The sequence below is a fragment of the Venturia canescens genome, chromosome 2 (genome assembly GCF_019457755.1).
Source record: "Venturia canescens isolate UGA chromosome 2, ASM1945775v1, whole genome shotgun sequence".
Classification (NCBI taxonomy): domain Eukaryota; kingdom Metazoa; phylum Arthropoda; class Insecta; order Hymenoptera; family Ichneumonidae; genus Venturia; species Venturia canescens.
In genome coordinates this window covers 1,820,936-1,848,887 of record NC_057422.1, presented here as the reverse complement: position 1 = coordinate 1,848,887, position 27,952 = coordinate 1,820,936, and the positions used below count along the sequence as shown (strand labels likewise).

The window sequence follows — 27,952 nt, the reverse complement described above, 5'->3', positions numbered from 1 at the left end:
GCTTGTTTCCACCCTCCGTTTTTGCCAATCGATCGTACGAGTTGTACTTCTCGTTATTAACGAGCGATTTGCCATCGCATTGACAAACGGAATGGGTAATTAGAGAACGATGTCGTGGTTCGGAGTACGTAAGCGGTCTTGTCGACAGTTTCCAACAAGACTCGCAACTGAGAAGACTGAAATCTCGTGTCCGGCAGTGCAGTAACTAAAGTTTCCAAGTTCGCGATATTCGTGAATATGAAGAGAAGCGAATATTTTCGTCGCGCCAATCGTTTTAATGCTTTTGTCAATTTTTTCGCCGGGCATTTTTTGCCGCTCAGTGAGGACGATGCAAAATTAGGCTTTTTTGGCAACCTGTGGATGGCGTTCGCTTGGGCGGTTAAAATCGTGTATTGGACGAGCATTGCTTTGGGCACGGTGCACTTCGCCGATTTGACGGCTGATCAAGCTTTTAAGAAATCTGGTGCCATAACGGTCCTCAGTAGTGAAGTATTTTTCCCCCTTTGTTATCTTAATCTTCGACGGAATGATCTACGCAAATTGATCGAATATTATAACGTTATTCTCATCGATTCCGATGAATTTAGACAGTGCGTTAGTCGGTCTATGAAACCTTACATCAAAGGCCTCAAGTTTTACTTCATCGTCGGCCTCACGGCTGCATTTTTTTTCCCCGCAGCGCCGATCTTCCGAATTTTCGAAAGTGAACGTTTTACCTACGCCGATTTCACTGTGCCGGCTTATTTGCCCGGTGAACCATTCGGGAGAGGTGTTTTTGCTGCTGGTGTTGTTTTGGAAATTTTTGGTGGTTGCGCTGTACACGTTGGAGCGATTGGCATTTATACGTATGTCATCCATTACGTTACTATCCTTATAGCTCAATTCAAATATATTCGTATACAATTCGCCGAAGCTCTGAGTGAAAAGAACGGACGGAAAGACGATTCGTCTGTGGTCGCTGCGTTAAGTAAATGCATTGAACATCATAGCGCAGTCATTGCGTAGGTACTCATTTTTTATTGATTATAAAAATCATCGAAATAGTATATTACACACCTAGGGCATTACACACCGAGGCGAAGCCTCGGCCGACAATTACATGTGATCTGAGACTTTCCTTATTTTCCTGCCCTAGGTGTGTAATATACTAATTTTTCAGTGAGTTAATAAAGCAATTCGAATTTCTCCAAAGTAAAAATGAAATAAAAATCAATAAAGACCCTGACCCTTAAACACTGGAATCCTGTTTTTGTAATCTCGAATTTATGGAATTTATCCCAGCACTATATGCGTCGAGTATATCGCTCAATTCCTCGTCAGTGAAGAAAGTTTGTGTCGCATTCCCAAAGATGTTGAAATGAACCGTGAGTAACCCTGATTTGATAAAAGTACGTAGCCAATCCTCTCTACAATATCAAGATCCCAATTGATATAAATAAGAAAAACACATCGCCAGCAATGAGGGCACCGTTGATTCAAGGCCCTTCTCCTGCCTATCTGGGGAAGGCCCTATCCGCCAAAATTGTCGCACAGTTTTCCTCGGTCCCTGTCAAATTTATTGCAATAGTACACTAGAAAAAAGCAATTTCTGGGTTTCCTCGATGAGTTTTACGAAAACGCAAATCTTAGATGAACGCTGGGGAGCATATGCGGAAGCAATAAAATATATGCAAAACTATTGGGAAATATGAGTTATTTCCGAAATTTAATGCGAATAAAAACAAATCCCGAAAAATAATAGTTGATAACATATTTCTGTAGGGTTGGTCAAACGCTCATCGAGATATTGGCGCTTTATATCGGCGCGACCTACATCACTTGTATATTAGAATTCTGTTTTCTAGCCTACGGAGTGATCACCGTAAGTGTTGAACATAATGTTCCTTCATATTAATTCATTGAGGAAAATCATTCATTACTTGTGATTCAAAAAAGCAACTAAACTTTTTTGCTCTTTTGATGATCAAAGAAACGATTAAAATTTATTCTCCCAATTAATAAAAATGCTGCAAATAAAAATTTGCAAATTGCTTCCTCAAGATGGTCAAGATGCACGATGCGCAAAGCTTACTCTATGAGGTGCTATATTTTTCATTTTGGCTTCCTCATAGAGGAAGCTTCGAGCATCGTGCATCTTGACCATTTTGAGGAAGCAATTTGCAAATTTTAATTTGCACCATTTTTTTGTATATAAGGAAATAATGTATTTTCTCTACCTTCTTTTACGAGCTTTAATTTATCTCTTTGTTTAAATTCATAAAAAAAAACTAAATGACGAGCCATCAGAAAAAACAGTTTGCAACTTTCAATTTTCATCGTTTTTCTATTTACATTGAAATTAAAGAAAATTCCGACAACTTTGCTGGAAAGTATAGAGGAAGTACAGGCTTATACACGATATCTTATAAAATTTCCAAAAATTGAAGCGGTTGGACGATTTTTTGAAAAACTCATATTTTCGTAAAATTCAAAATGTCATAAAATTTAAACCGCTCAACCGATATTCCCCAAATTCAATACTAACTTTCCTATTATGATAGTCTATTTATAAAAAAAAAATTATTAATAAATTTTTAAATTTTCGAAAGTTAGAGCGTCGACACCCTTTTTATGAATATTTCAAAACGTCGTCAGATTCGTAATTTTTTACAAATTCTGACAAAATTATCAGAGAGTGAAGAGCTTGTATAGATTAACATCTGTGCAAAACGGTAGCGCTGTATCTCAAACCGTTTCCGAGTTATAAGCGTTTGAATTTTGCAGTGCCATAACATACACACATACACACACACATCCGGACATTTTTTCTAGATATGATTTTTCGATGTTTTGGAACATTTTGAGTACGTTGACATTGAAAACTGGAAAAAAAAATTTTTCATCGTCACAAAGCTTCCTCGATGAGGAAGCAAAATAATGTGAAACTTATTTGTTGAAATTAATAAATTTTTAATATAATGATAGCGGTTAAAAAACTTTTGTAGTAAAATCGTCAAGCGAAATCTGACAACAGCCATTTCCCATTTATATACGTATGCATATCTATATTTTAAACCAGTTGGCTCATGGTTTAAAATATTGATCGTTTTTATTTTTCCATTCCAAAGTCATTTTCACCGGTACCAAGGGTTTCTCAAGACATCATTGATATCTAAAAACATTATATTTTCTTATTCTCGTTTTTGACTCTTTGACGTTGGGAGGATCCTATTTCATAAGATCCAAATCATCGCACAGGGAGTGTCCCTTCAAAAAATATGGTTTTCGTTAATTGTTTTCTCGACAATTAGATGATAGATCCTATAATAATTCCGGGGATAGATGCACGACGTATTTTTCTAGCATATTTCCAAACTTCAACTCTTAAATTTGGAATTTTCGATTTCCATTAGATTCGCGTGATCTTCCTTAACCGTCAATCTTATTTTCTGGTTCGTTTCTTTATAATACTTTGTTGACTTTATTTATTGACCATAAGTTATTTCTCTGCAGTTCGGGAATGCTGTCGTCGAAAAGTTCGCTTACATGGCTTACATATGTTGCCGTATATTAGTAGTATTTCTGCTCTGCTCCAGCATTCAAGAACTGGTCGATGCAGTGAGTTCTTGACATTTGAATGACAGACACATTTTTTTTTCCAATTAATATAAAAACTTAAGATTTTCAATGAATCTTTTTCCTTCGTAGAGCACGTCTGTAACGGATGATGCATTTCATGAAAATTGGTACGCACGTGGCAAGACTGTACAGAAAACTTTCTACGTAATTCAACTCAGCAATCGAATCGAATGCCGAATCAGCGCTTACCGAATCGTCGATCTCGTCGTGCCAACCTTAGCTTTGGTACATTGAACTTTTACTCGACTTTTATTCAAAACGAATATTCTCCCACCCTAAAATATTACTTTGAAACAATGCTTTCTGTATTTTTAACCATTCAGATTCTAAGCAAGTCTTACTCGGTGTGCTTGCTTCTACTTAACGTAAAATGAATCGTGTGCTGTTCGACACAATGTAACGAAAAATCACTCTACTCCAACGATAACGGCTTAAGAAGAAACAATATTCGTTCTACAACGTATCTACACGTCAAGTGTTCTCTCGACCGCTTTTTTTCAACGACGTCAACCGTGAAACCTCCCCTTGCAGTTTTTGGCTACGATAATCTTTTGTTGATCCCTTTTGAAGCAAAAAAAGTGTCGGTACGATATCAAAAGCACAATAAAATGGAACATCTCTCTGTCAATAGCTCGTAATCATTTTCCAACGTGTATTTAGAGTTTGAATCATCACTGAACGATGAAATCATTGAATGACGTTTTCCGGTGCCAAAAAACATTGTTCAAATAATATATACCAACAAATATATACGAAATTGCGACGTCGATGGAACCTGCGCCCGATTTGAAGGATCTTGTATGAGACAAAGTTGTTTCTGACGTCGCACTTCAACCGCGCGGATGTCACTTGTCGCATACGCTCCCGGAGAACACAAAAACAATTTGGAAACGAGAGAATAAGAACCTCTGAAAAGTGACAGACGCCGGTGGAAGAGGAAAACTTAACAAAGCAAACTTTCTTTCCACACCGAACAGTAGTTTGCAGTATGAGCAAAGATCATCACTCGACGAAGAGCGATTCGAAACTGAATAAAAATCAATGATTCGGCTTTCAACTTGTCGCCAGGTCATGCTCCTTCTCCTCCCTCGTCGTTTCCCTCTGAACATTTTTTACTTCGTACACTAGAATCAAACCGCACGCTCATTAATATTCTAAACACTTCTACATTGGATCGTCTTCAAAGGAAAGTTCATTGTCCGACCCCGTCCGAGCGTCGTCCTTAAACTATATAAAAAAAAGGCACTGTGAACAAAAACATTGAAATGATTGTCAACGGATTCGGTCGAGAATGGAAGAGATCGGTACGTCAAAGAGAATTCGGAGCAAGAATCGCCGCCAGATGTATGAGGAGTAAAAAATATATAATAACTTTTCCAACGTATGAAGTAAAAAAGCTTCTATAGCTTCGCGAACTCTCTCGGCCGTTCTTTTCTACTTTTTTATGGTTCGAGCCTTTGGATAATCACCACTGATTTCCAACTCCGTTGACAAACGGAATAATTAATCGAACACAAAAGTCGTGGTTCAATGTACAAGAGTATCCACGTCCTCAGTTTTTATTGAGAACCAGAACTATAAGTGGGAGAGTAAAAATTCTTGTCGGTAGCGGGACCGCTAAAGTTCCCGAGCAACAGTTCACAAGATCGCAGGATCTGCGATCATGGAGAAAACCGCGTATTTCGAGCGTGTGAATCGTTTAAATGCCTTCGTGAATTTCCTCGCAGGCCATTTTTTGCCGCTCAGCGACAACCCCAAAAAGATAGGCTGCCTCAGCGGCTTGTGGATGATATTCGCGTGGGCAGTTAAACTCGTATACCTGATAAGCACCGCTTTGGGAACGTTGCATTTCGCCAAACTCACAGCGGACGAAGCTTTCAAGACGATTGGTGCCGAGGCCGTGCTTACTTCTGAGATATTAATTCCCCTGTTGTATCTTAATTTTCGACGGAGCGATCTCCACAAATTGATCAAGAAATACAATCTCATTCTCATCGACTGCGACGAGCTGAGAGAATTCGTTCGCCAAACGGTCGATCATTACAATACAGGCCTCAGCATTTACTTCATCGCGGGTCTCATAGTATCCGTATTTTTTCCACTAGCACCAATTTTCCATATTTTCGAAAGTGAACAGTTCAGCTACGCTGATTTTACATTACCAGCTTATTTGCCCGGTGAACCATTCTCGAGAGGCGTTTTCGCTGCTGGAGTTGCCATGCAAATCGTCGGTTCTTGCGGCATACACGTTGGAACAGTCGCCATGTATCTGTATGTCGTTCATTACATCGCTGTCCTAGTAGGTCAATATAAATACGTCCGCGTACGAATAGCCGAAGCGCTGAGTGAAGAGCACGGTCGAAGGGACGACTCGTCTGCGATCGCTGCTCTTCGTGATTGCATCGAACATCATTCTGCCGTCATAAAGTACGTTCACATTTTTCGAAATCATTGATAATCATTTCCCGTACGCACTACGGAGTTCCATGCATGCCCATCGAAATAATTTTATCATTCTATCCAAATGTCTCAGTTCATATTTTCCAACGTACTGTGGACATGCCCTGCGCATTTTAAATCATTCGCCGACACCGTTTTCGTGTGACTTACTATTTGAAAAGACGCGCTACATCAACATGAAGAAATCGTAAGTTTTACACGTCGAATGAGATGGAATCGAATTCGAAAAATCTGTCGAAAAAGTGACAAGCTGAGTGCACAATTGCGCGATCATACGGTCCCAAAAACGTGCACGGTTCGTCTCACCTTTTATCCATTTTTCCTCCATCCACTAATCAAACAGTGGAAACATCAGAATAATTTCGGAAAATATAAAAATCTCTTGATACAGTAACCGTCCGATTTCTATCGAATTCTTTCGCAGAAAATTATCACATTTTTTTGCAGAGTTGGACAAGCGCTCGGCGAGGTATTGGCGCTCCATGTTGGCGTAACGTACATTACTTGTATAATGGAATTCTGTTTTTTAGCTTACGGCATAATAACGGTGAGTTCAGCATGATTAAAGTGTGACATTTATTCGTATAAATCTGTGATATTTCTCATATCCGTGCTACCATTTTTCATTTTCTCGTAACTCTCTATCGACTGTAAACTTTTTACTGCAGTTCGGGAGTGCCGTCGTCGAAAAGTTCACTTACATCGCTTACACATTATTCCGCGTATTACTGGTGTTCATGCTCTGCTCCAGTATCCAAGAATTGGTCGATGCAGTAAATTTCAGTCAAACAAAATGAAATAAACATAATTTTTCTACATCGCGAAGGATCAAAGAAATTGATACTGACATTTTCCGATTTTAGAGCACGTCTGTCACGGATGACGTTTTTCACGAAAATTGGTATACTCGGAGCAAGACCGTACAGAAAACCTTTTACATTATTCAACTCAGCAACCAAATAGAATGTCGTATCAGCGCTTATCGAATCGTTGAACTCGTCGTTCCAACTTTGGCATTGGTAAATGAGAAATACTTCCTTTATTTCGATACAATTATTCAGTTTTTTCTCAGTGACTACTTCTTCAATATTTATATTTTTTTTACGGTACAGATTTTGAGCAAATCGTATTCAGTTTGCTTGCTTCTACTCAGCGTTAAATGAATGTCGTGCTTTGCTGCATCAACTTCACCGAATCGTTTCGTGTTAATTTCGTGTCGTAGCCACGATAACCTCGGCTTGATACTGGAAGTCACAAAACTAGAAAATTTCTTTCATTATTGATGCAATTACGTTAGACTCGAAAATTATTATTTGGATTATAAATATGAAAGCTTACGAGAAAAACAGTCTTTTCTCATGCATTCGCATAACAGTTGTTAGAAGACGTCTGAGATGACAGAAAATCACGTTGATGGAATATTCGTTTTTCGTGCTATGTTCCCGAATCAAACTTTGTGAAGAGATCCGTTGTTGTGAATTGACGTTGAACTCGAATAATTAAAGTGTGAAAAGCAAAAAAGAATCTTGATAATGTTCAGGATTGTAGAAATTTGGAAACACAAATACCGATATTCGTCTCTCCCAGCCATCAAAATACGATCCTGAAAAATGAGGCAGTTAACTACAAAAGGTTTGTCCCATGATAATAATGTATAGATAAGTTTAATGTTTAATGAATGTGCATCAATGACATAAAATGTAATTAATATTTTGCCATATTTTTAAAATTGTTTTTTTTTTTGTGCGAAAGTTATAAACATTTCTGGGTCTAATGAAATCGAGTAGGAAATGCTGACCGCAGGGCGTCATCGAAAGTGTAAAATTTTAGTAGCGTTCGACTTCGCAAAATGAAAAGTATTTTCTTTTTTGCATTGGGGTTCGAGCCAACTTTTATTACTGCGCCTCATCAGGGTCATTCTTTTCATCCTTTCATTCCATCTTTCCAAAAATCTTGCCAGTGCAGCAGCAGCTGACTCATTTTAGAGTGTATCGTGGTTGCAGAGGGCGGAGGGAAACTGCAGAAAACCTTGCCGATACAGTCGGTAACGGAGCGTTCCCCTAGGCGGTGATATGAACGTGCTCGCGACACGATTGTCAGAAGGAGCTCAGACAAACACTTTCTCTAGTTTTTTTCACAGAATAATTTCTATAGCGCATAAAGTTGCGCAATTGCTCGTAACAGTTTTTATTGATATGAAAAAGCGTGAGTGACTGGCTCGAAATCCTTTATTTGTGCAGTTAAAGTCGCTTGCAAAGAACCGATCTTCCATTGAAAAAAGTATAAACTCGCGAAATGCGTTTCGTTAATCAGGAGTATTTTTTATGAAATCGCACTGCTATTCTAACTCAGGATTCACAATTTTTTCTTGGACAGTCATAAAAAGAGTCCAAAAGAAATGAAAAAAATTGTATCACGCGCCATCCCGGCGAAGACGAAAAAGTTCGATAATGAAAAAATATACAAATTCTTTGAAAGTAGCCGATGAATCGGGGTACAGCAGAACTTCAATGCAACCGTCTTCCTCTCTGTGCTCAACAGTAGCTCGCAGTGCGACCATAGATCATCACTTCATGAAGACCAAATTGAAACTGAATGAAAATCAATAAATACACTCTCAGCTTGTCAGCACACGCGCCCCCGCTTCTAATCCCTTTCTCGTCATTCGTCTGAACATTTTTTTTCTTTCCTACACCGGTATCGAATCACAAGCTTATCATTAATATCCTAAGCGTTTCTACATCGCGTCCTCTGCTTCAAAGGAAAGTTAATTATACGACTGAGTCTCGGCGTTGTTCCGAAACTATATGGAAAAAGGAACTTTGAGAAAAAACATTGGAATTGTTGTCAACGGTTAGGAACGGAAAAGATCGATATCTCAGAGAGAATTCGGAACAGGAATCGCCCTACAGAAATTTGCGGGGCAAAAAACATGACAATGTTTTCAATAGAAGAAGTGCAAAAGCCTCATACAGCTTTGAAAGCACCCTCGTTCATTCTCTTAAATGTTTTACAACCTTTTTTGCCTTCAATTGTTTTTACATGTCGCTGGTACGACTCGGACTCCTCGAATCCCGACTACGTTGACAAACGGAATGATTAATTACGCGAGAGCTCGCAGCTCCAAGTACGACAGTATTCACCTCGTCAGTCTTCATCGAGGAGCGTAACTGAACAGAAGACTAGAGATTTTACCAGCAGTAGCACGACTACACTTTCCAAACTACAGTTTAATATATAACTTCAGTTGATAAAATCTCAAGATTAGCGAGTATGGAGAAGAGCGCATATTTCGAGAGTGTAAATCGTTTAAATGTATTCGTGAATTTTCTCGCTGGTCATTTTTTGCCGCTCAGCGATGACCTAAAAAAGTTAGACTTCCTCAGCATTTTATGGATGATGTTCGCGTGGTCAATAAAAATCGTATACTTAACGAGCTGTGCTTTGGGCACTTTGCATTTTGCCAACCTCACGGCAGACCAAGCTTTCAAAAAATCCGGTGCAATCGCGGTGCTCACTACTGAAATATTGATCCCTCTTTTTTATCTTAATATTCGACGAAGTGATCTCCACATATTGATCAAGAATTACAATCTCATTCTCATCGAATGCGATGATTTGAGAGAGTGTGTTTGTCAGACGGTGAAACATTACAATGCGGGCCTTAGCTTTTACTTGGTTGCAGGCCTCCTGGCTGCAATCCTTTTCCCAGCAGCACCAATTTTTCGAATCTTCGAGAGTGAACAATTCACGTACGCCGATTTTACGTTACCTGCTTATTTGCCTGGTGAACCATTCGGGAGGGGTGTTTTCGCAGCCGGTGTTGCTATACAAGTTGTCGGTGGTTGCGCCATACATGTTGGAGCGATCGCTATATATCTCTATGTCATTCATTACATAGCCGTATTGGTGGGTCAATATAAATACGTTCGCATACGAATAGCCGAAGCATTGAGTGAAAAGGACGGTCGAAGGGACGACTTGTCTGTAATAACTGCCCTTCGTGATTGCGTTGAACATCATTCCGCCGTCATTAAGTAGGTAGACACATTTTTTCAAACAAATCAATATTATTATCCGCACGTACTGAAGAGCTTTGGGACAAGATTAAACTTATTGGCATTCAAAAAAAATTGACTGCATGTACTCTAACACAGACTCAAATTTTTTAAGTCGCTGCTCGACACCGTTTCAACGAAATGAAATAGTAAAAAAAACACTCATCAGCGTTAAAAAAAGGTCTGTTGACTCAATCGAGTGTGCCAAAATCCTCCCCAACACCGATTAAATTCACTTTGTCTCTCGTTGTACGAGAATTATTTAAATTCACTATAGCTGATTATCGATCCACGAAAACCCGTGAAAATTTTTAATTACAAGAAAATGACATATTTTTGTAGAGTCGGGCAAAGGCTCATCGAAGTATTGGCGTTTCATATTGGCGTAACGTACATCACTTGCATAATGGAATTCTGTTTTCTAGCCTACGGAGTAATAACAGTAAGTTCCACTCGATTAGTAGAATATTCATTTTTGTAGGGGAGTATGGGGCAAAGTGGCCCACTTAAGGAATTTAACGAGTTTTGTCGGGTAGCACATGGTCATTTACTTATTTTTATGTCCCCAAACTGATTCCACCTCCTTATTGCACGAATTTTGAAAAAAAAAATGTTTGGGCCGCAAAGTGGCCACCCCCTCAAATGCGATGAAAATCGATAATTGTCACTTCTGGTTAAATAGACGTTGTAATAGACTGTTCCCGCATGGAACATTGAAGGCCGCGATAAACCGAAAAGAAACGAGGCATAGTAGGTACCCTCCTTCGATGGGATGAAAAAAGAATTAGTCGGAATACTTCGATAAATTTTGCCATTACAAGTGGCAAAAGCCCGTCCTTATCGGGCAAATCGTGGGAAAACCGCCATTATCACGAGTCCGTCGTATCGCGCAAATCTAGTGAGTAAGAAAAAAGAGATCATCAAAAAAGAAAAATTCTTGTCTGCGGCAGACGTTGCGTGTATTTTCTGCGATCAACTTTATTCGCATTCCTCCGAAGATTGAATTTGCTGCGAAACATGCCTAAAATGGGCGCACACCTTGTGTGCAGGTGTCGATGAAGATGAAGTCCATTATAAGTGCGATTTTTGTCAATCAAAATAAAATAGACATTTATCAGTAATTCGCAAAATGATTCTCACCCTCTGCCTTAAATAGCTATCAATTTCTCAAAAAAACATAGAATTCTCACTGATCCTGTGCCCCGCCAGAAATCGGATTTGCGTGAGTGGCCACTTTGCCCCAGAATTCAAAAATGCCCCAAAAAAGTGGGTGGCCACTTTGCCCCATATGGCCACTTTGCCCCATGTTTCCCTATATACTTTTTTTTTTCTTTTTTACATTTTCAACAGCATTTTCGCGTTTCTTATAACTCCCGACTAACTACCAGATTTTCTTTTGTAGTTCGAGAATGCTGTCGTCGAAAAGTTCACCTACATCGCTTACATATTTTGCCGTATATTGCTGGTATTCATGCTCTGCTCCAGCATTCAAGAATTGGTCGATGCAGTAAATTTTAATTGAATAAAACAAAAGAAATATCACTATTGTTATCTTTGGACAAAATTCCTATTGAAATTCACGCTTTTCGATCGTAGAGCACGTCTGTTACGGATGACGCATTTCACGAAAATTGGTACACTCGGAGTATGACCGTACAGAAAACCTTTTACATTATTCAACTCAGCAACCAAATAGAATGTCGTATCAGCGCTTATCGAATCGTTGATCTCGTCGTTCCAACGTTGGCATTGGTAAATTAGAAATTCCCAACTATTCTATCACCCTCATTCCACCGTTACTCGCCAACAATTTTCCCAATATCATTCCTTTGTTTTACTGTACAGATTCTGAGCAAGTCCTACTCAGTGTGTTTGCTTCTACTTAACGTCAACTAAGCCTTGTAGCTTTCCTACAAAAACTGTACAAATATTCTGTACATCGAGAAAGAGAGGAAAAATCATCAGTCTGTCATTACTACGTCAAAAAAACAGTTCTCAAATTTAAATGTTCTTTTTTTATGAAAAATCAACGTTTTTTCTCTTGCACGAGCTGGTAAACTTATTAAAATGATTTAAATCGATAAGTCAAATGTTGAAAGTAACATTGAAGATCTCATTAAAAAAACACGCAAAAAAGCAAAAAAAACACTCACCATCGGTAATTCACCAAACTTTTGAGTGGTCAACATCATTCAACGACCACGTACGAAGTCACTACCTTTCAACAAACGAGCCAGCACTGAATAGAAATCGATGACTCGATGCATAGATGACGTTCTCTGACATTAAACTCCCACTCTGAAGTTATTTTTCTACGCTTCCTCCAAGCTTTCTCGCTTGGCGGATGAAAGCGAAATTGCAGGCTGTAGTTCATTAATGTTCAAAGTCTCGAAGAGAGTTCAATCATCGTAGCATTCAAAGTAAAAACATGTGAGGATGAAAGATGTCGCTGACATTGCTGAACGATCGCTCGAAAAATGAGTCTTTCACAAGAAAAATGATTTGAAAATTGAACGTTGAGATACGGAAATTTGATGGAACGAAGAGACTTCAACTAAATTGTCCAATTGCTCGCTCGGAAAATATGGAGGAAAAGTGTACGCAAATTTTCATCAAAAGAGAAAAAATTATTTTTGTCAGCCCATTAATCATCAACTTCTATTTCTTCCGCATCGCATTTCAAACTCGTATGCATCCAAACGTTTTACTTTGTTTTGGAATGAGATTCACAGAGGGAATTATTAATACGGCGACATCCAGGTTGTTCGATGTCGGTTGATATTTCTTCCGATCAGTCACCATCGAGACATGTAACGAGTGGGAGACTGAATAGAATTGAACGTGAGAGTGCCTCGAGTTTATACCGCGAATCCACGAGAATGGAAAGAACGCGATACTTCCGTAGCGCCAACGAGTTCAACATCGCCACGAACTTATTGTCAGGAAATATTTTTCCACTCGGCGATGAGAAAAGGAGTCTGAGCTTCGTTTCACTCTTGTGGGTTTCGTTCGTATGGTCCGTTAACATTACATATATATTTTCAGTGTTATCCGGATCCCTTTATTTCGCGAAACTGACGACGAAAGAGGCCTTGAAAAGATCAGGTGCGATAATCGCGCTGTATGTCGAGTTTACTATTCCCCTGATCAATCTCAACTTGCGCCGAAGTGCGTTTAGAAATTTGATAAGAAAATACAACCTTATTCTCATCGATTCCGAGGAGCTTAAGAAATTCGTGCATGACACAGTCAAGCCTTACAAAAAGGGCTTGAAAATATACACCGTCGCGTGTTTCATAGTGACAACCATGTGGAAAGCCGAGCCGATTTTCAAAATTTTTCATAACGATACATTCACCTACACCGATTTCACTATTCCGGCCTACTTCCCCGGGGAACCATTCGGTAAAAAAATCTTCGCTGCTGGTGTGATTTTGCAAATCCTCGGCGCGTGTTTCGTCAACTTTGGAAAAATCAGCATCGACGTTTACGTCGGCTATTTTATCGCAGTCTTGACTGCCCAATATAAATACGTTCGCATGCAGGCAGCAAAAGCCCTCAGTCAACGTGACGACCAGCTACAAGACGAGCTACCGGTTTTCACCGCACTTCAGAATTGCGTTCGGCATCACGGTGCTGTTATAGAGTATACTCATGTTTTACTCAATATCAATTTCCACATTCATTCTTTCATCTTCGGCTTCATTCACTCGTACCTCATCCAACAAGTTTCATCAAACACAAACGGCTTACGATAAACCTGCTGGTTGCTTGTAAAATCGCGACTCTGACGCTCTCCCTACATGTGTATATGGCCGAGCTGTTTTTGTTTCTTTTTAATCCAGTCATAAAATGACACATTTCGGTACACGGAGAGAAAAAATAATAAGAATTACTACGTCGCCGGAGTGTGGAAGTTTTTACCAAAAACGTAGTAATTTTCGTGTCGTTTCCAAATAAAAATTTCTGAATTGCTTATTTTACAATAGAGCATAGTAAAATTCCAAGAGCTCGAATACAAGTATCGCCGATCCGTCGAAATGTTTGAAAATTTATTATGCTACAGAGCAGAATTTCCTTGACGCCTGTACGTTTCAGTATCACATATAAATTTTCATCGAGGTTTCGCTCCACAAAAAATGATTGTATGTTCGTAAGAATTAATAAATATTACGATATAGAATCCTACTCCCATGGCACCGTAGTAGTTTCTACTGGAATTTTCTCTCCGCGTGGTAAACGGAAGGAGGCACTTTTAAAGTGCGTATAACTGAAGTGTCACCCTTGCATTTGCTAACAAAATTTATGATATCATAATTCGGTGAATTTGATGAGCTTGCTGAATTTATTTTTTTATATCATCTTCCATGCTCGTGATATTCGAATTCATAGAAATATCGAAGTAATCAAAAACTTCCTTGGATCGATAGTCGAGATAATCTTGACCAGTCATCTGAAAGAAAGTTTGAAGGAAATTTTGGATTTATTGAAAATGAGCGTGCAAAACCGTTCCCTCGATCGATTCGCTTTAACCGTAAATAAAATGAAATAAATTTTTTTGTAGAATTAGCCAAAGACTCACCGAGTTACTGGCATTTCATATCGGCGCGGCGTATCTCACTTGTATAATGAAATTCTGTTTCTTAGCCTTCGGATTTGCAACAGTAAGTTACATCGAAATACTTTTCAAATCCTCTATAATTTATTTTAACTTATTGATAATCCTGTGTTGATTTTTATCCATTTGCCGTTAAAATTCGATGATTTTTAATGATCGTAAATTATTCCAAATGTACGCAGTTCGAAAGCGCTAACGTCGAAAAAGCCTCGTACCTGGTGTACGCTTTCGCATGCGTAGTGCAAATATTTCTTCTCTGCTCCAGTATTCAAGAGTTATTCGATGAGGTAACTCATGTAACAACGTTAAGGCAAAGCGAATAAAAAAAATGGAAATTGTGACATTGACGTGTATTCGTGTACAGAGCACTTCGGTAACTCTTGATGCGTTTCACGAAAATTGGCACGCGCGCGGAAGTGCTGTAAAGAAAATATTTTGCCTGATGGAACTGAGCAATCAGATGGAATGCAGACTCAGCTCTTATCGAATTGTCGATCTTGCGGTGCCGGCGTTAGCAGTGGTAATTTTAAAAACCAACAACCACAAAAGTCCTTATTTCAGTGTTATTCAATCGTCTCTCGATCTGTCACTGAACCCTTTTTTCTTTCATAGATTCTCAGCAAATCATACTCGTTTTGTCTACTTCTCCTTGAAATGAACTGAATTGTCTATTGTCGTTCTGCATTCGTCGGCAGAAACTGGATGTAGAAAATAACGAATTGGGACGAATACAAATTGCGTTGAGTGACTGAGCTCTTATTATTTGCGATTCACTCATGCATTTTCGAGCTGAAATATCATTTTGAAGTCACATCGAATTATTCAAATTATTTGATATATTTTATTCCACGCAAAATGTGTCATTTTCAGAATTTATGATTTGATTAATCATTCATATCCACATTTCACGTAGGTGAGGTCGTTTGTTGTATAACCCGAAAGTCATCGATTTCGTTTCATTTATTAATTCATGAGACATTAAATATCGCACGTTAAATCCATTTCGACGCAAATCGAGAGCGAACCAAACACTGATAGCCGAACAAATTTCAGCGATCATCATTGACTTGCACCTTGGCCCAAAATTAAATTGGTTTCGCAAGTGGTAATCGAAAAAACGTTTCTGGTGCTGAAGCGACCGAGAAAATTTTATTGTTTTCGATAAGTGAGTAGGTGAACTTTGGTTGTTAGGATAAAATGGAAATTGACTGGAAGTTCTCCCCGGAAAAAATTCAAATCTAATTATTAGTGGAAACAATTTCCATTTATACGTTCAACTCAATGATCAATGGAATTGACATCTATCAAACATTTTTTTTTTTAAATTTTCAATGAAAGCAATGAAAGTAACTTAATTCACCGCTTTATTGAAAAAATTCCTGTTAACCATTAAATTTAATGGTTAATAAAGACAATTTCTCATTCGCCAATAGAAGTGGATGGTCAAGAAAAATACACTTCCATTAGAAAAGTTATAAATTATTTGTAACTGTGGACTAATAATAAATCCGTTTTACAAGTGTAATAAACTCGAGGTACTTTGCGTAGTACGCAGTGCACTATTGTGTCCTGCGCACATGTGTACACGACCCAGATTACAAGCAACCAATCCGGAAACAAACTCGACCTCCGCATTTTTGTTTGTAACCTGTTTTATAATTTTCTTCAGTCGGAAAAATATACTCATGAATTATCTTGGCATAATATCAAAAGTGTTTCGCATGATAAAATTAAGAATCCGTGAAACCTGGACGTTTCGTGATTGAATGCATTATTACAAAACTCGCACTAATCCACAAAAATGAGATTCGCAGGAAAGTTGATCTGGTGCCATAGCGAACGTGACACAGACAGTTTAAAACCTTTGATACTTTGTCAATTATTACATTGGTGCAATAATTCACCATAAAATTTGAAACAGTCAAGAATTTCTTTAACGTTGAATCAATAACGTTAAAAGTATGGACGTTATCGATTGTCGATAAAAACAAAATTTCACCTCGCTCAGACTCTAATTTTTCAAAAATTATTTAACTTGCGTTTAATTTTTGAAAAACTCCAAAAACTTTTTAAATTAATCTCATCGTGTTGTATTGCACATAGAAAAAAGAAAATATTCGATAAGTTTAAGGAGTCTACCCTAATTAAACGGGTAGATAAAAGACTATTTTCACGAATTTTTATGACCGGTATAAAATATAAATATGGACATAAAAAGTGTTAGGCCTAAAAAATACACTCTTAAAATACACAAAATTTTTTTTTTTAATATTTATTTTACTCAATTGTCGTACAGAAAAATGAGAGAGAAGACAGGTCCAAAAAAAAGATGGGTGTACGCTGTTGATAAAATCTCTGGAATGGATGATCGGAGAAAATTATAAAAATGGTTTTAGTTTCAATAGATAATTATCATACAATTTTTGATTTTTTCAAAAATTTTAAAATGGCACCCATTTTTCCAAAAACTAAGAAAAAGCACGTTTTTTTGCATCGTTTTTTGCAAAAAAAAATAGTTCCGCTCAAAATTTCAAAATTCGTATGCGCTATAGCTATAGTCACAAAGAACATGTGGTAAAATTTTGGTAAGGATCGGTTGAATAGTTTCGAAAATTTGATCAACGAACCGTCCAAAAACGTAATTTTGAAAAAACTCCGTTTAAACAAAGGCGGTGCGTATGCGAAAATTCTAATTAGGGCCTCTTAATAAAAATTCTATTAGACCCCTTAATATATGTAATACATTTGAAAACAGCTCACGGAAGAAAATTTCCAACAGTCCAACACTTCCACAATACGATGATGTTAGGGAAAAGTTGATCTTCGCTATCCGACGAGCTCTTCGATACTGAATAAAAATCAATGAATAATCGTGTATTTCGACCCTAGGTAAGGTTCGCGACCACTAGCGAATCATTTTCCCTCTCTCTCGCTCCATTCCTCTCCGACGTTTTTCCTGCGATATGAAACGTGCATGCTTTAAGGCATTTTTCATCAAAGCGTTTAAATGCCAAAGGACATTAGATTTTTATGGGATTGAAAGAGAATACGGCACGGTCGCAACGATCAAAGACCACATGAGAATTGATACACCTTGAAAAAATGAAAAAAAAACATTTCAATAACGAGGGATGATACAAACGAGACTGAGTACGAAAACGATGCGACGAAAAAATGAGTATGGGAAAGGGAGAGACTCCAACTGCGACCCCAATCACTTATTTATTAATACGCCTTGTCCGTACCGATCGTACTCGAATCCAGTCGGCAGCCCTTTCGATTCATACTTTCATTGGCTAATGATATTTATAAAAGGAATGGCTAATCATGCGGTATCGCGGTGGTTCGACGTTGTTCCGACTCCGCGATCACAGTTAGTCGTCAACGAGAAACGAGCAACTAAAGAAAGTCTCCTCTAAATACACCCCAGTGCCAGAGTGACACGGTTTATAAAGACGGACTAGGTAGCATGAAGGAAACTCGGTATTTTTGTAGCTCGAACGAATTGAACGCTGTCGGGAACCTTTTATCCGGAAACATATATCCACTTGGTGATGGAGAACCAAAGCTCAGATTTTTCTCTATTCTGTGGGTAATCGGCATGTGGACCGTGAAAATAACTTATTTCTTGAGCTGCGTACTCGGCTCGTTGTATTTTTCGTCCCTGTCAACGGAAGAGGTGTTCAAACAATCCGGAGCACTCGGTGCCCTGTGTGCCGAAGTCATCGTTTCCACAGCTTATCTCAATTCGAAAAGGACAGAGTTGAGAAAATTAATCGATCAGTACAATCTCATACTCATCGATTCCGATGACTTGAGACGTTGCATACACGAGACCTTAAAGCCTTATAAGAAATGCGTTAAGTCTTACATGTGCTGTTGTTTCGTTGCTACCTCCATATGGTCAGCAGCACCCTTACTACAAATTTTCAATGCCGACGAATTTACGTACACCGATCTTACCGTACCGGGCTACATGCCCGGTGAACCATTCGGCAAAAGCGTGCTCGCGGCTGGTGCAATTTTCCAAGTTTTCGGTGCTTGTTCACTACATTTTACTAAAATCAGCTTCGACCTCTACGTCATTCACTTCATCGCTGTGTTAACAGCTCAATATAAATTTCTCGGTGAAGAAGTGTCTCGAGCCCTTCGCGACGAAAACGGGGAAAAGGACGAAAGAGCCGTCCTCGATGCCCTCCATCAATGCGTTCGCCATCATTCAGTCGTCATTCAGTATTCACAATTCCAAATGAATAGTTATTACGAATAATGAGCAAATGTAGCATTAATACTAAATCCAAAGTTAAGGTAAAAGCACTAAATGGTTTTTCACATCCGGGTCACGATGTCGAATCACACGGGCCCCTCATTAAACCATTAATTTCATCGTGTTTATCCTTTTCAAACGATACAAAGTTCTAATGTTTTCGAGATTGAGCAAAAAATTGACGGGAAACCGGGACAAAAAACAATCGCCGAAATTATTTTTGTTTCACTCTTGCAATTTGGTATTTTTTTTCGTAGAAAGGAAGTTAAAAGAGAAACTCTTGAAAATTTGGAAAAAGAAAAAAAGAATTTTTGAAAAAAATAAAAATTGGAACAAAGAATAAATTTTTAAGGGATTCTGATTTTACCGACACAACGGAAGAACGTGACAAATTAATTTGTCCTGTCAAACCTCTTAGTGTTTTTGCCTTATCTGTTTTCGAACATAGGAAATTGCTGAATAACTGCGAGTGATCGATCGGAATGCAAAAAAGTCACACACAGAAGTATCGCAAAAATGGAATACTTCATTAACTCTTTTTCCGTTTTAATCCTTGTCTTGTCCTGGCATTCAGCCGAAGAGGGCGATACAGTCGGCGCTTTCACTGCTCGACTTGTCGAGAACAAACGAATTTTCTTGTACCGAGTTCTCCTCCATTCCCACTTTGAAAACCCCTGACAAAATGGTAAATTCGGACTGATAAGTTTCGAAAAATATGTTAGACCGGGGGGAGGGGGGTTGACCAAGTGGACGTATGGGAACATGGCAAGTGAGGGAGTCGACTGTATTTGGCAGTTTGTTTCTATGTAACACTAACAAACGAATATTGTCAACTAAAATATCAAGGAGTGCTGGATAAAGAGTTTTGATGAATATAATTATTCGACTTGGTACCGCAAAGCAGAAACGAAAGAGGTTTCATTTTTGTAGAATCGGTCGGGAGCTCTCGAAAATATTGGCATTTTATATCGGCGCAACTTATCTTAGTTGTATATTGAAATTTTGTTTTCTAGCCTTCGGAGTATTCACGGTACGTCATAATTACTTTATAACTTCAATTGAGGTGTACTTTGCGAATCTGTCATAGATTTGAGACGATTTTTCGTTTTCAATAATGATTATTACCGATAATTAATGCATATGATTTTTAATGCATTGAAGTATGATTTTTTCGTCATTTTTTCCGTTACAGTTCGAAAGTGCTAGCATTGAAAAAATGACACACGTCATGGGCAGTGTGGCCATTATCGTACAAGTTTTTTTGCTATGCGCTGTCAGCGAAGACTTACTCACTGAGGTAACACGTCGCGGTATTTTATAACGCACTAAAAATTCATTCAATTTTACTGAGCTCCTGTTCTAGAACATCTTTCTAACAAAATTCTGACTGATTTTTTTGACAACAGAGCACGTCGGTGACCGAAAGTGCGTTCCATGAAAATTGGTATGCTCGCAGTCCGGCTGTCAAAAGAGTTTTCTGCATGATGGAAATGTCCAATCGAATAGAATGCCGACTGAGCGCTTATAGAGTCATCGATCTTGCGGTGCCAACGTTAGCTCTGGTAAACCACCCATCGAAATGTGACATTTTGAACATTTTAATGGAACGTAAAAAACAATTGTTTTAGATACTCAGTAAATCATACTCGGCATGTTTACTTCTCCTAGAAGTGAACTGAATCTTCGATCTCCAATACTAAAAAATCCTGTACGCCAATGTGAATCGATGTAAACAGAAACTTAACTCGCAAATCTATATTTCAGTGACAATAACTATGCCAACAATGGTGATCGATTTTTTTTTTTTTTAAACTACAACGCTCTTTGCACAATATATTTCGGGTTAGATAAATAATCGGGCGAGAAAATTTCCGTTACATTAGCGAAGTATTTTCAATGGTGCGATCAAACGATTCGGACGAATCAAGAGCCGCGGTAGCGTCTCGACGCCAAGGATGGAAAGAATAGAAATAGCCTGCGCGAAACCTGCCGCACTCTATATACGAATACGCTGCTATATGCGAATACTCCGATTTTATGACGTCACAAAGATTTCAAATCGTTCTCACGAAAAAAATGGCTGGGCCGAAAACTTTAATCTGTCGTACAGATTTTTAAAATAAATAACGCGAAAATTTTCGATGCTGTGAAAAAATTGTCCGAATTTATGCATAATTTTCCCACTTATGCATAAAAAATAAGGCTTAGCGTTGAGAACTGAAGTCGACTCAACTGCGCACAACGAATCGTTTTATGGAGAGGAAGTACAAAGTCAGAATGTTTTGAAATAATAAACTTAATTTTGCCTTCTTGGTTCCCGATGCGCATTTTTGGATTACGTTTGCGAGTTGAATGAAACGAATAATTGTAGCTTGATGATATTTCCATATTAAGAGTACGGATCAGTCACCTAACCTCACTTGGAATTTTCGAAATCGAAATTCTTTGACACGCAGTTTGACCGATTAAAAAAAGGCTCTTCCAGCCCACGCAGGTGGCAAAAATGGGCTGACACTTTTATTTTTTCGATCAGGCGAACGGTGTAAAAAAATGTCACTTTCAAAGTTTACCGTTATCTCTCTTAATCACAGAACTTGATATCGTGAAAACGACTCATGAAAGAAAATCTGGAGGTCGACAGCGTCGAGTTGCTGATCTTGACTCCTCAACGAGCTCCTCCATACTGAATAAAAATCGATGGCATTTGTACCTCCTATCCAGGTGTCGTTCGCGACCACTAGCAAATCATTTCTCCCTCTCTTCGTTTCTTTTCGATCTTTTCCTGTGGTATAATAAAACAACCATTTTTCATCAAGGCTTCAAGAACCCAAAGGGCATTTAATTTTCAAAGCATTCATAGTGACACGAAGGTAGATTGTGGTCCGCAATGTAAGACCACATAGGAACTGATATTTTGACAAAAAGTTAAGGGAAAGGGCGAAAACGAGACTATGAAAGGAAGGGCTGCTCTCCAACTTCAGTTATTTATTAATGTCCCTTTTTCGTACCAATCGTACTACAATGTCATCGCGAGTATCCGCACCGGTTCGTACTTATGTCCGTTGATGCGAACGAATTAAACGTTGCCGTAAACCTTCTATCCGGAAACTTATATCAACTCGGTGATGGGGATACAAAGCTCGGTTTTCTCTCCCTTTTATGGGTAATTGGCATATGGACTGTGAAAATAACGTATTTCGCAAGAGGTGTAATGGGATCGTTATATTTTTCGAATCTGTCAGCGGAAGACGTGATCAAACAATCGGGGGCGCTGTGTGCCGAAGTCATAGTTTCAACAGCTTATCTCAATTTGAAAAGAAAGGAGTTGAAAAAGTTAATCGATCAGTACAATTTCACACTCGTACATTCCGATGATTTGAGACGTTGTATAAAAGACACTTTGGAGCCTTATAGAAAATGTTTAAAGTCATACATGTGCTGCTGTTTCGCTCCAACCTCCATATGGTCAGCAGCACCATTACTACAAATTTTCAATGCCGAGGAATTTACACCGATCTAACCGTACCAGCCTACATGCCCGGTGAACCATTCAGCAAAAGTGTTCTCGCTGCCGGTGCCATTTTCCAAATATTCGTTGGTTGTTCAATACACTTTAGTAAATTCGGGGTGGACCTCTACGTCATTCAGTTCATCGGTGTCTTAGCAGAGCTCAATATAAATTTCTTGGCGAAGAAGTGTGCCGGGCCCTTCGTAACGATAATGGAAAAAAAAGACGAACTGGCCGTCATCGACGATCTCCACAAATGAATTCGTCATCACTCCGACATCATTCAGTACTCGCAATTTATAATGATCAATTATTATAAATAATGAGTTAATATAGCACGGACATTAGATTGGAGAGTAGGGTAAAGGCTTCACTGAATTTTATATATATTTGAATTTGTTCTCGATACGTGCGAGGCAGCATCGAAAAAAATCTTATATTTTATAGGATCGGTCAGGGACTGACGAAATTTTATATCGGCGCAACGTACCTCAGTTGTATACTGAAATTCTGTTTTTTAGCCTTCGGAGTTTTTACGGTACGTTCAAACACTTTACTTCTCGATTTCGGGTCAGGATTGCTCTTTCGATGTTTCCTCGATTTATATTTTTTTCTATATGAACGGTATTATCGAGTATTTATACAATTTATATTATTAATGCAAATTGCAACTGATCTATGATTCGATGCGATTTTTTCCTCATCACAGTTCCAAGTGTTAACATTGAAAAAATCACGGACATCGTATGCGCCGCTGCCATCGTTGTACAAGTTATCTTGCAATGCACAGTCGTCGAAGACTTATTAGTCGAGGTAATTTTCAGAGTTCATAAAAATTTATAAATTTATACCAACCTGTGTATAGAGAGTAACTCTTTTTACATATCTTACGCACGATACTTGCTGTTTTTTCGAATGCAGAGTTCGTCAGTGATCGAACATGCTTTTCATGAAAATTGGTATGTCCGAAGCATAACAGAGAAAAAAATTTTTTGCATGATGGAAGTGCCTAATCAAATGGAACGCCGACTAAGTGCTTACAGGATCATCGATCTTGTCGAGCCAACATTGGCTCTGGTAAATCAGAGCTAATCGCATCTAATGAGGCAGTTTCAAGGGGACGATAATATTAATTATTTGATTTTAGATTCTCAGCAAATCCTACTCTGTATGTTTACTTCTATTGGAAATCGACTGAAGACCAATGTAAATTAACATTGGATAGAATTTATTTCACAAATATATTTCAATGGAAAAATACATGCGAGCGCTAGTCATTGATTTATGTCCCATAAATATTGAATTTCTTTGGAGAAATGTCATTATGAACATGTATTTTTTTATTTCTGAACACCACAAAATTCTGAATAAAAAAATAAATTTAGTTGTCTGCTCCACATTCGAGGAATAACGACCAAAAATGAGACAGTTTCCAATGCGCATTGTGTTAGAAAAAGCATAAAATTATAGTTTAAAAATGTTATGTGTGATTAAAAATGTGATGGATAACAGATACGTGGATACTCAGCGCTATTTGATTTCGCTGCTCCAAAGCCATCCTTTTCGATGCTCAGCGCCGACACAACGCGATTGGTTCTGCTGCATAACTGTCCGTCCTCACTTCCCAACAATCTTCTCGATACTGAGTAAAAATCGATGAGTCGAGTCGGACCTCGTCTCAATGCATGGTCGTCCCTCCCTTGTAGCAGCAAATAATAATTTCCCAGTCTCTTTCCCTGTCGTTGGCTCTTCGGTAATTTCCATGTTATTAGACGCTCTTGCTCGATCATATTTTTCATAAAGGCTTCAAAACATCAAACGGCACCCACAGACATGCAACATTTCCACTTCTCAAAGAGAAATAAACATATGACAAAATGTAGTTGCTTGCGGTTGTCAAAGGACTCGTGGAACATAATTTGATACTTTAACAAAAAAACGTTTCTATGGAGAGGGACGATGAACAAAAAAAAAAATGAGAGAGTGGAAGAAAATATTAACCGACAGCTCGTTTAACTCAACGATGTAAAAGAGAAAATGTAATAATTCATATGCGAAAAGGGAGAGACTTCCAATTCCAATTATTTATTAATTCCCTCCCATTGTGTCGAATGTATTCGAATCCCTTTTATGTTCCCTCCGATTTCTACTTGTATACTCTAATCTAATAGGATTTATAAAAGGAATGACTAACTATGCGACATCGTAGTGGCTCGATGTTGCGCGTACTCGACAAGTGTCTTCAGTCATCAATGAGAAACGAGCGACCGAGGAGCGCACTGAACACGACCCAGTGCCCGAGTGACAGAGTTTACGGTGTGACGAACTTCGCGAATCATGCAGAAAACTCGATATTTTCGTAGCTCGAACGATTTAAACATCGCCGTAAACCTTCTATCCGGAAACTTATTTCCACTCGGTGATGGAAGATCGAAGCTCTGCTTGCTCTCGATTTTATGGATAATCGGCATGTGGATCGTAAAAATAACGTATTTTTTCACCGGGCTATTGGGCTCCTTATATTTCGCGGAATTGACTACGGAAGAGGTGTTCAAAAAGTCGGGAGCCATGGGTGTTCTGTCCGCCGAAGTGATCATTCCGACGGCTTATCTCAATTTACGAAGAAATGAGCTACGAAATTTAATTGATCAGTACAATCTTTTACTCATCGATTCCGATGATTTAAGGCGTTGCGTACACGACACCTTGGAGCCTTATAGAAGAGGCTTGAAGTTTTACATGATCGCTTGTTTCCTTGCGACTTCAGCGTGGTCAGCGGCACCGATATTGCTAATTCTCAATACCGATAAGTTTACCTACGCCGATTTCACTGTACCGGCCTATGTGCCCGGTGAACCATTCGGAAAAACGGTTTTTGCTGCTGGTGCGATTTTCCAAGTTTTCGGAAGTTGCTCCATACATTTCGGAAAAATCAGCGTAGATCTTTACGTTATTCACCTCATTGCTGTCCTGGCAGCTCAATATAAATTTGTTGGTGAAGAAATATCGCGAGCCCTTCGCGACGAAAGCGATGGAAAAGACGAGCTCACCGTCATCGACGCCCTTCACCAATGTGTTTGCTACCATTCTTCCGTTATTCAGTACTCACCCTTCATAATATTCTTTTTTGTTTTAAATAATTTACTTACATCACATTCACGCCGAATAGAAAAGTGACGTTGAGGCAAAGGCACTTATAGTTGACAGTAGATTGAGTGAGAAAACATTTCGTTGAAAAGGTCAATTATTTCGTTGCGTGCACACGACTAAATATGTTGTCATTTCAACAGTATATTTTTCAAGAGATATTTGCCTCAGTCATAGGAACTCTCTGAGGTGGGTTTTAAAAGCGTCATTCAACTTTCACTAACAATTTTTTTTCTTTATACTGATCGAATGGACAAATCAGTCACAAGGAAAAACTGCTTATTATGCCTAAAAATGATTTATTAATCATTTCGAACATTGGTGCCTCTGTCTTATTCATGGTTAACTATTGAAAATCTCATTATATTGACACAACCCTTTACTTCAAGAGTCACGAACCGATTTTGAACAAAAAAACTCGAGAACAGTTGAAAGTGGAAAAAGGGACGGAGAGATTCTTTTGATTTTAAAGAATCGGGAGTCGTTGAAAATGTTCCTTTCGAAAATTGGCAGCCAAATTAGATTGTTTAACGTATCAAAATACAATTAAAAAACATACTCCGCAACCTCGATTATCAGGATCTTGATTCAGAAGTTGTTTTTTTTCACAATGCACTTAATATCGATTGGTTAATAGTCGGATGAAAAATCATCTGATCCCAATGTTCTGGCACGACTTGCATAAGATGCACCGGAACGGAAAAACGACCCATGCGGTCTTAAGGCTGTTGTATGAATCAAGATCTCAGTGTTTGTATATTCACTGGGACAATCCGAATACTCTCCATTACTAACCCGGAGCATAAGTAGCTCCTGACAAACACGAAGTTTTCACCCCATTCGTATTTTTATAGAATCGGTCGACGACTCACCAAAGTATTGGCATTTTATATCGGCGCAACTTATCTCAGTTGTATATTGAAATTCTGTTTCTTAGCATTTGGAGTAATAACGGTAAGTTGAAAAAAATGGTTCGCCCCTTTAAAGTTTTTTACCCAACCCGTTCCTCCGCGAAAGCGGTTTAAAGAAAATAAGCAGACAGTCGTACTCGAGTAGTTGTTTTGACTCCATGATGACTTTGAAATTTTCCACTTTTATTTCTAGTCACCGTCCAGCTTACTCGTTAAAAAAATCACTCATTAGTTTCCACGATCTTTCCAATTCTAGTTCGGAAGCGCTAACATTGAAAAAGTCGCATATTTAGTGTACGTTTCTGCCTGCATTGTACAAGTATTTTTGCTCTGCTCGTCCATCGAAGACTTATTGACTGAGGTAAATCATGTCAAACACAAAAAATAAAAAAAAAATCAATTCCAGGTAAATTCTACGTAATAATAACGAATCTTTCTCGAGTACAGAGCACATCGGTAACAGAAGGAGCGTTCCATGAAAATTGGTATGCTCGTAGTACGGCCGTGAAAAAAATTTTTTGCATGATGGAAGTGACAAATCAAATGGAGTGCCGACTGAGCGCTTATGGAATCGTCGATCTCATCGTACCAACTTTAGCATTGGTAAATCAATATTCATCAACGAGCGTTAAATATGAAATATAACAATATCATGGTAAGAGATAATCTTTGAATTTAGATACTCAGCAAATCGTACTCCGTCTGCCTGCTTCTCCTCAAAATGAACTGAATCACCCAAATCTAATTCGATCAAAATCTTTTGATACTTATCAAAATGTATGCCAATGAAAATTCACTTCAAATATATTGAAACGAAACACTTGACCGCATTTATTCTCTCGAGTCCGAATCTAAAAAATTTTTTTTCAACCATCGATACAAATTGAAAGTCGCAGGCTGCCAAATATCGGATAATACAATCTAAACTGAGTACCCTTTCTTCACACGTCACATGCAAGAAACAAATCTTCTAACGATTCGTAAGGGATTCTTACCATAGTTTGACCGACAAGCAGCGTGATAACTCTTCGCTTTTTGAAGTCCGATTGTTTAATCATCGGTGTCGAAACCAGGTGAAGAAACTCACGAGGGAAACTTTACTGCTTTAACAACCCGACTGATTCTGCAGCGTTAATGTCCATCTTCACTCTCCAACGAACTCCTCGACACTGAATAAAAATCGATGAATTCAGCCGGACCCTGTCTCAATTTCCTCCTCGCTCCCTTTTATTAGTGATAATATTCCCAGTTTCTCTCCATTTTCAATATTTTTTCGCTCTAATAATAGGCCATGCTACGCGATATTTTTCACGAATGCAACGAAGCATCAAATGATACAGAGTTTGTCAAAGAGAAATAAATATA

At 38.5% G+C, this 27,952-nt stretch overlaps 6 protein-coding genes and 1 pseudogene across 7 annotated transcripts; all 7 read left to right on the top strand.

The window, feature by feature from the left end:
• Positions 1 to 153: 153 nt before the first annotated feature.
• On the top strand, positions 154 to 4,248 carry LOC122406519 (uncharacterized). The gene is made up of 5 exons (XM_043412021.1): positions 154 to 1,001; positions 1,762 to 1,861; positions 3,493 to 3,597; positions 3,688 to 3,843; positions 3,942 to 4,248. The coding sequence occupies exons 1-5, from the start codon at positions 238 to 240 to the stop codon at positions 3,990 to 3,992; spliced, it is 1,176 nt and encodes a 391-aa protein (XP_043267956.1). The 5' UTR covers positions 154 to 237; the 3' UTR covers positions 3,993 to 4,248.
• Positions 4,249 to 5,199: 951 nt separating this feature from the next.
• LOC122406518 (odorant receptor 67a-like) lies at positions 5,200 to 7,589 on the top strand. Of its 2 annotated transcripts, XM_043412019.1 has the most exons (6): positions 5,200 to 6,045; positions 6,152 to 6,265; positions 6,526 to 6,625; positions 6,747 to 6,851; positions 6,942 to 7,097; positions 7,191 to 7,589. In XM_043412019.1, the coding sequence occupies exons 1-6, from the start codon at positions 5,282 to 5,284 to the stop codon at positions 7,239 to 7,241; spliced, it is 1,290 nt and encodes a 429-aa protein (XP_043267954.1). In that variant the 5' UTR covers positions 5,200 to 5,281; the 3' UTR covers positions 7,242 to 7,589. The 2 variants fall into 2 exon arrangements, with proteins under 2 accessions (XP_043267954.1, XP_043267955.1); XM_043412020.1 differs by lacking the exon at positions 6,152 to 6,265.
• A 1,747-nt stretch (positions 7,590 to 9,336) lies between these two features.
• Positions 9,337 to 12,032, top strand: LOC122407160 (putative odorant receptor 85d). The gene is made up of 5 exons (XM_043413187.1): positions 9,337 to 10,115; positions 10,479 to 10,578; positions 11,539 to 11,643; positions 11,733 to 11,888; positions 11,982 to 12,032. Exons 1-5 carry the CDS (start codon positions 9,352 to 9,354, stop codon positions 12,030 to 12,032), a joined length of 1,176 nt encoding a protein of 391 aa, XP_043269122.1. The 5' UTR covers positions 9,337 to 9,351.
• Positions 12,033 to 13,015: 983 nt separating this feature from the next.
• Positions 13,016 to 15,502, top strand: LOC122406521 (odorant receptor 67c-like). Its single transcript, XM_043412023.1, has 5 exons — positions 13,016 to 13,782; positions 14,701 to 14,800; positions 14,937 to 15,041; positions 15,119 to 15,274; positions 15,367 to 15,502. The coding sequence occupies exons 1-5, from the start codon at positions 13,016 to 13,018 to the stop codon at positions 15,415 to 15,417; spliced, it is 1,179 nt and encodes a 392-aa protein (XP_043267958.1). The 3' UTR covers positions 15,418 to 15,502.
• A 2,721-nt stretch (positions 15,503 to 18,223) lies between these two features.
• On the top strand, positions 18,224 to 20,794 carry LOC122406522 (odorant receptor 67c-like). Its single transcript, XM_043412024.1, has 5 exons — positions 18,224 to 18,987; positions 19,952 to 20,051; positions 20,214 to 20,318; positions 20,428 to 20,583; positions 20,650 to 20,794. The coding sequence occupies exons 1-5, from the start codon at positions 18,224 to 18,226 to the stop codon at positions 20,698 to 20,700; spliced, it is 1,176 nt and encodes a 391-aa protein (XP_043267959.1). The 3' UTR covers positions 20,701 to 20,794.
• A 1,261-nt stretch (positions 20,795 to 22,055) lies between these two features.
• On the top strand, positions 22,056 to 23,645 carry LOC122406523 (uncharacterized; annotated as a pseudogene).
• A 1,005-nt stretch (positions 23,646 to 24,650) lies between these two features.
• On the top strand, positions 24,651 to 27,407 carry LOC122406520 (odorant receptor 4-like). Its single transcript, XM_043412022.1, has 5 exons — positions 24,651 to 25,630; positions 26,531 to 26,630; positions 26,844 to 26,948; positions 27,035 to 27,190; positions 27,267 to 27,407. The coding sequence occupies exons 1-5, from the start codon at positions 24,867 to 24,869 to the stop codon at positions 27,315 to 27,317; spliced, it is 1,176 nt and encodes a 391-aa protein (XP_043267957.1). The 5' UTR covers positions 24,651 to 24,866; the 3' UTR covers positions 27,318 to 27,407.
• The last annotated feature ends 545 nt before the right edge of the window (positions 27,408 to 27,952 follow it).

Excerpts from the sequence above, each read along its gene's own strand:
- LOC122406519 (XM_043412021.1), top strand. The coding sequence starts at position 238 with ATGAAGAGAAGCGAATATTTTCGTCGCGCCAATCGTTTTAATGCTTTT. Across the intron at positions 1,002-1,761 it reads CATCATAGCGCAGTCATTGC|GGTTGGTCAAACGCTCATCG; the intron begins GTAGGTACTCAT and ends ATATTTCTGTAG. Across the intron at positions 3,598-3,687 it reads TTCAAGAACTGGTCGATGCA|AGCACGTCTGTAACGGATGA; the intron begins GTGAGTTCTTGA and ends TTTCCTTCGTAG.
- LOC122406518 (XM_043412019.1), top strand. The coding sequence starts at position 5,282 with ATGGAGAAAACCGCGTATTTCGAGCGTGTGAATCGTTTAAATGCCTTC. Across the intron at positions 6,626-6,746 it reads TAGCTTACGGCATAATAACG|TTCGGGAGTGCCGTCGTCGA; the intron begins GTGAGTTCAGCA and ends TTTTTACTGCAG. Across the intron at positions 7,098-7,190 it reads TCGTTCCAACTTTGGCATTG|ATTTTGAGCAAATCGTATTC; the intron begins GTAAATGAGAAA and ends TTTACGGTACAG.
- LOC122407160 (XM_043413187.1), top strand. The coding sequence starts at position 9,352 with ATGGAGAAGAGCGCATATTTCGAGAGTGTAAATCGTTTAAATGTATTC. Across the intron at positions 10,116-10,478 it reads CATCATTCCGCCGTCATTAA|AGTCGGGCAAAGGCTCATCG; the intron begins GTAGGTAGACAC and ends ATATTTTTGTAG. Across the intron at positions 10,579-11,538 it reads TAGCCTACGGAGTAATAACA|TTCGAGAATGCTGTCGTCGA; the intron begins GTAAGTTCCACT and ends TTTCTTTTGTAG.
- LOC122406521 (XM_043412023.1), top strand. The coding sequence starts at position 13,016 with ATGGAAAGAACGCGATACTTCCGTAGCGCCAACGAGTTCAACATCGCC. Across the intron at positions 14,801-14,936 it reads TAGCCTTCGGATTTGCAACA|TTCGAAAGCGCTAACGTCGA; the intron begins GTAAGTTACATC and ends AAATGTACGCAG. Across the intron at positions 15,275-15,366 it reads CGGTGCCGGCGTTAGCAGTG|ATTCTCAGCAAATCATACTC; the intron begins GTAATTTTAAAA and ends TTTCTTTCATAG.
- LOC122406522 (XM_043412024.1), top strand. The coding sequence starts at position 18,224 with ATGAAGGAAACTCGGTATTTTTGTAGCTCGAACGAATTGAACGCTGTC. Across the intron at positions 20,052-20,213 it reads TAGCCTTCGGAGTATTCACG|TTCGAAAGTGCTAGCATTGA; the intron begins GTACGTCATAAT and ends TTTCCGTTACAG. Across the intron at positions 20,584-20,649 it reads CGGTGCCAACGTTAGCTCTG|ATACTCAGTAAATCATACTC; the intron begins GTAAACCACCCA and ends CAATTGTTTTAG.
- LOC122406520 (XM_043412022.1), top strand. The coding sequence starts at position 24,867 with ATGCAGAAAACTCGATATTTTCGTAGCTCGAACGATTTAAACATCGCC. Across the intron at positions 26,949-27,034 it reads TCGAAGACTTATTGACTGAG|AGCACATCGGTAACAGAAGG; the intron begins GTAAATCATGTC and ends TCTCGAGTACAG. Across the intron at positions 27,191-27,266 it reads TCGTACCAACTTTAGCATTG|ATACTCAGCAAATCGTACTC; the intron begins GTAAATCAATAT and ends CTTTGAATTTAG.